Source organism: Prionailurus viverrinus, chromosome F1 (assembly GCF_022837055.1).
Source record: "Prionailurus viverrinus isolate Anna chromosome F1, UM_Priviv_1.0, whole genome shotgun sequence".
Taxonomy (NCBI): Eukaryota; Metazoa; Chordata; class Mammalia; order Carnivora; family Felidae; genus Prionailurus; species Prionailurus viverrinus.
In genome coordinates, this window is record NC_062577.1 from 55,743,111 (window position 1) to 55,749,218 (window position 6,108).

Genomic DNA, 6,108 nt, shown 5'->3' on the forward strand with positions numbered 1-6,108 from the left:
GAACTCATTTCTGAAATTCTGGTAGTGCCTGCCACGGTCTAAGTGGACACACTGGAGGACCACAGGCTGGGAGTTTTGGAAGATGTCCCGATCCTCTCTTCTGAAGGGATGTGGAATCCCCTCAAAGGTCTGAGACGAGGTGGGTCGCTCCTGCCGGTTGGCGTGAGGCCATTGTCTAGCTTTCAGTTTTGCTTCCGTGGAGGTGGAAGATTGTTTCTAAGGGCCCTCTGTTTGTCTGTTTCTGTGTTTCTCTGTTTTGTTCTGTGGACTTACTGGACGGACGTTATGGGACAGACTCAGGCTACCCCTGTAACCATTATGATTGATTACTTTAAGGATGTCAGCCAAAGAGCTAACAACCTCAGTGTGGAAGTCCGAAAGGGTCGGTGGCAAGTTTTTTGTTCTAGCGAGTGGCCAGCTTTCAATGTCGGATGGCCACCAGAGGGGACCTTTGGCCTCCCTACCATCCACCAAGTCAGGGGTATCATCTCTCGGCCTAAGACAGGCCATCCTGATCAGCTCCCTTACATTATCACTTGGCAGGACCTTGTAGAAGACCCACCCACTTGGCTTAAGCCCTTCCTAGCCCCACACCCTCTGGAGCCAAAACCCATTCTTGCTTTACAGGGGACAGAGAAGGAGAACAAGAAAAGTCTTACCCAGCCTTCAGCACCCCTCTACCCTGTCCTACAAGGGGGGACTGGAGAAGAATTAATTTTTCCTCCCCCATATAACCCCCCTAGGATGCTGGAAGAACACCATCCTCCCCCTCTGGGGGAGGCAGACGCTGTTCCGAGAGCGGGAGGCAGAAACGCTCCAGTGGGAAGCCCACCCTTTACCAGACAGGGGCTCAGAGGGAGCAATTCTCTTCTGCCGCTGACTCCACTATTCTGCCCCTGCGAGCCACCGGACCCCCCAGATGCAGAGGGGAATCAGCCCCATCACTATTGGCCTTTCGCCACTAGTGACCTCTACAGTTGGAAAGCTCAGAATCCTAAGTTTTCTGAGAAACTGGCAGGGCTTATTGATTTATTAGACTCTGTTCTTTTTACCCATCAGCCCACATGGGACGATTGCCAGCAGCTTTTGCAGGTCCTGTTCACGACTGAGGAAAGAGAAAGAATCCTCAATGAGGCCTGAAAACTAGTTCCGGGCGCAGATGGGAATCCCACCACCAACCAGGCTCAGATAGATGCCTCCTTCCCCTTAACTTGGCCCCAGTGGGATTTCAACATGGCAGAAGGTAAGGAGAGGCTCCGGGTCTACTGCCAGACTCTAATGGGGGGTCTCTGAATGGCTGCTAGAAAGCCAACCAATTTGGCCAAGGTAGGAAATGTACAACAGGGAAAAGATGAATCTCTGGCTGCCTTTTTAGAACGGATCATGGAGGCATTCCGTACCTATACCCCCATGGATCCAGAGGCTCCAGAAAGCAAAGCAGCTGTTATAATGGCCTTTGTAAACCAATCAGCCATAGACATTAGGAAAAAATTACAGAAAATAGATAGGCCAGGAGAAAAAAGTCTGCAGGACTTACTAGTGGTAGCTGAAAAGGTATATAATAACTGGGAGCCTCCTGAGAATAAGCAGGCTCCTGCCATGGCGGCTGCCAGCAGTAAGCAGACTCGAGACCTGGCCAGCATACTACTAGCTACCACTGCTGACTCCCCCGAGGAATGAGACCGCCGTCTCCGGCAGCTGGCAGGCGACTCAAGAGGAGGTAAAGGAACCACCAAGGTGGGGGAAGCGGAGGCTGCAGAAAGATCAGTGCGCATACTGCAAGGAGATAGGGCATTGGGCCCGAGAGTGTCCGAAAAAGGCCGGCGGGAAGGGAAGCAAGACTGATCGAGTACAAGTCTTAGAGCTAGATGAACTGAGTGATTAGGGGAGTCAGGGTTCGGACCTTCTCCCCGAGTGCAGGGTAACTCTTAAAGTGGAGGGGACCCCTGTTGACTTCTTCATCGACACCGGAGCGCAACATTCGGTCCTCTGCACCCCACAAGGAAAGCTAGCCATCAAGAAGTCCTGGGTACAAGGGGCAACTGGTATGAGCCAGTATTCATGGACTACCCGAAGAACGGTAGATTTGGGGACAGGCCGGGTATCCCACTCCTTTATGGTAATACTGGAATGCCCCTACCTGCTGTTAGGACGGGACTTACTGACCAAGATTGGAGCTCAGATAACTTTCAGACAAGGGGGGGCCTCAGGTCACCGGTGGCAAGGGCCACCCCATCCAGGTCCTGACCGTGAAACTAGAGGATGAATACCGCCTCCACCAGGAGGCCCTCCTGAGAGAATAATATAGACAGATGGCTACAAGAATTCCCCTCGGTTTGGGCAGAGACTGGGGGGATAGGACTAGCCGCTCACAGGACCCCAGTCCTGGTAGACCTCAAGCCAGGAGAAGGTCCGGTAAGGATCAAACAATACCCCATGTCTCAGGAGGCCTGGAAGGGGATCCAGCCACACATCCAGAGACTACGAAGCCTAGGGGTACTAGTTCCTTGCCAGGGGAACACCCCCCTACTGCCGGTCAAAAAGCCTCACACAAATGACTATCAACCAGTACAAGACCTCCAGGAAGTAAATAAGAGGGTCACGGACATACACCCAACTGTTCCCAACCCATATACTCTCTTGAGCTCCTTGGCGTTCTCCAGGTTCTGGTATACGGTACTAGATTTAAAGGACGCCTTCTTCAGTCTGCCACTGGCACCCCAGAGCCAACCCTTGTTCACCTTCGAGTGGCATGATCCGGAGGAGGGCTACAGTGGACAACTCACCTGGACACGACTGCCTCAGGGGTTCAAAAATTCACCCACCATCTTCGACGAGGCACTACATGAGGACCTGGGTGAGTACAGAAGGGAGCACCCTCACCTCACCCTCCTACAGTATGTAGATGACATCCGGATTGCTGGCGACACGGCCAAGGACTGCAAGCAAGGGACCCAGGGCCTGCTGGCTACCCTGGGGGCCTTGGGGTACCGGGCATCCATGAAGAAGGGTCAGATATGCAGGGAGAGGGTAAGTTACCTGGGATACAGCCTGGAGGGCGGACAGCAGAGGTTATCAGATGCCAGAAAAGAAACTGTCCTAAACATCCCTACTCCCACCACCCGAAGGGAAGTGAGGGAATTCCTAGGATCGGCCGGCTACTGCCGCCTCTGGGTTCCGGGTTTTGCTGAGATCTCCAGGCCCCTATATGAAGCTACCAAAGAGGGGCAAACATTTAAATGGGCTGAAAAAGAAGAAACTGTTTAATCAGTTAAAAAAGGCCCTCCTAAGTGCCCCAGCCCTGGGCCTACCAGACATTACGAAGCCCTTCCACCTCTTTGTAGACGAACACAAGGGAATAGCAAAAGGGGTTCTAACTCAAGCCTTAGGCCCCTGGAACCACCCGGTGGCTTACCTGTCCAAGAAGCTAGACCCAGTGGCTGCCGGCTGGCCACCATGCCTAAGAATTATTGCAGCGACAGCACTCCTAGTCAAGGACGCAGACAAACTGACCCTAGGACAGGAGATCTGGATCATGACCCCACACGCCATTGAAGGGGTCCTGAAACAGCCTCCTGACAGATGGATGAGCAACACACGTATGACTCATTACCAGAGCCTCCTACTCAACCCTCCACGGGTGCGGTTCCACCCCAGTGCAGCCCTCAATCCTGCAACCCTGCTGCCCGACCCTGACCTAGGTGCTCCACTACATGACTGTGCGGGGATCCTAGAGCAAGTACACGGATTCCAGACAGATCTGACCGACCGGCCCCTCCCTGATGCCGAGGCTACTTGGTTCACTGATGGCAGCAGCTTTGTGTGGGATGGACACAGGTATGCGGGCGCAGAGGTGGTCACCGAAACAGACACCGTATGGGTGGAGGCTCTACCCTCTGGAACGTCAGCCCAGCGAGCAGAGCTCATAGCCCTCACCAAGGCGCTGACGCTGGGAGCTGGAAAACGGCTTAACATCTACACAGACAGCCGTTATGCGTTTGCCACAGCTCATATCCATGGGGCAATTTATCAGGAGAGGGGGTTACTGACGGTGGAGGCCGGACTATAAAAAATAAGCAGGAGATACTTGACCTGCTTATGGCCTTATGGCTTCCTGCCAAGCTGGCCATTATCCACTGCCAAGGGCACCAGAAAACTGATAACCCGGTAGCTAGAGGTAATCGAAAGGCTGACCAGGCAGCCAAGGCAGTAGCCCTTACTTCAGTCCCCACCATGACCATACAACTACCAGACCCGGGAGACCCAGTTTTACCAGAGCAGCCCAAATACTCCCAGGAGGAGGTACAGCAGATCAAGAAACTCCCCATGGCCCAGGAGATAAAGGGATGGTGGTATACACCTAACAAGGAGCTCGTGCTGCCAGACCAGCTCAGAGTCTCAGTATTAGAGCACATGTATCGGTCTACTCACATGGGGGCCCGAAAATTAAAAGACTTAATCCGACATGCGGGCATCAAGATTCACCAACAGGACACCAAAATAGAGCAAGTTGTATCTGCCTGCAAAACCTGCCAACTCACCAACGCGAGAGCCACATCAAATAAAAAAGGAACCAGGCTCAGAGGCACCAGACGGGGAGCCCAATGGGAGGTCGACTTCACTGAAGTTAAACCAGGAAAGTATGGTTATAAATATCTTTTAATATTTACAGACACCTTCTCTGGCTGGGTGGAGGCATACCCAACCAAGCATGAAACGGCTCAGACGGTGGCTAAGAAGCTACTAGAAGACATCTTACCCAGGTATGGTTTTCCTGCTATGGTAGGATCAGACAATGGACCAGCTTTTATCTCGCAGGTAATGCAGGCAGTAGCCAAGGCTTTGGGGGCAAACTGGAAATTACATTGTACTTATAGGCCCCAGAGCTCAGGACAGGTAGAAAGAATGAATAGAACCCTAAAAGAGACCCTTACCAAATTAACCATGGAGACTGGCGGGGACCGGGTGACTCTCCTACCGTACGCCCTTTACCGGGTTAGAAACACTCCTTACACTCCGGGTTTTACTCCCTACGAGATCATGTTTGGCAGGCCACCGCCTGTTATTCCCAACCTTCGAGCTGAACTTTCTGCTGAGTTTAAAGATCAAGAACTTTTTCTTTCCTTGAGAGGGCGGCAGAGGGCGCACGAGGACATTTGGCCGCGCCACCGTGCCATCTACGACGCTGGCCCGACCCCGACACCTCATCAGTACAGGTCGGGAGACTGGGTCTACGTCAAGAGGCACCACCGAGAGACCCTTGAGCCGCGCTGGAAGGGACCCTACAGCGTGGTGCTGACAACCCCCACCGCTCTCAAAGTAGACGGCATCGCGACCTGGGTCCATCACACCCACGTTCGGCCAGCGGACCCCTCCTTGATCGGGAAGGACTTCGTCACACAATGGGCCGTCAATCAGGACCAAGACAACCCGCTCGAGGTCAAGTTACAGCGCATTCGACCCACCTGATATTGGTTCCGCTGTTAACTCTGCTTGTCATTGCTCATGCTGCCGGGAGTCCCCACGGCCCCCAAAACATTACCGGGCAGATCATAGACACCAGCTCAGGGACTGCGTGAGGGCCGTCCAACTAATGGTCCTCCGTGCTCAGTACAAGCCCCTAATAACAGGAGAGGACAAAATAGAAATGCAGCCGGTCCCATGATTGGGTCCGCAAGATACATGACAAGGGGGGAATGAAACAGCAGACCTAGGCTGGCCGACTCCATCTTGTTCTGTATCCTCCCCTTGAGTAACTTCCCGCTCACCCGTTCAAACTTCCCGATCAAACCACGCCCGGCAACCTGCGTGATGGGACGCTGATCCTTCCCCAGCCAATTGGCTGAGGCCACGACCCTTCCCCAGCCAATCGGCTGAGGCCATGATCCCTATAAAACCTTTGTGCTCTTGAAACCCGCTCTCTCTCCCCGGTATCTCACCGCTGCGTCAGTGCAGGTAGGGGATTGAGCTCGAGCTAGCTCCAATAAAGGCTCTTTGCTTTTGCATCGGACTCGGCTCCCTGGTGGTCTTTGGGGATCACGAATTCTGGGCACAACAGAATCAGTGTTAATAGTTTCTCCCTTACTAATTGGGAACTTTTTATGTTTG

The 6,108-nt window shown here is 53.3% G+C and overlaps 1 protein-coding gene across 1 annotated transcript; it reads left to right on the top strand.

Annotated features, from left to right (window-relative positions):
• The first annotated feature begins 222 nt into the window (after nt 1-222).
• Nucleotides 223-5,469, top strand: LOC125155075 (uncharacterized). The gene is given in 7 exon segments (XM_047839865.1): nt 223-585; nt 952-1,650; nt 1,682-2,197; nt 2,199-2,293; nt 2,295-3,245; nt 3,247-4,049; nt 4,052-5,469. Coding segments are annotated over 7 exon segments (4,782 nt in total). The 5' UTR covers nt 223-285.
• The last annotated feature ends 639 nt before the right edge of the window (nt 5,470-6,108 follow it).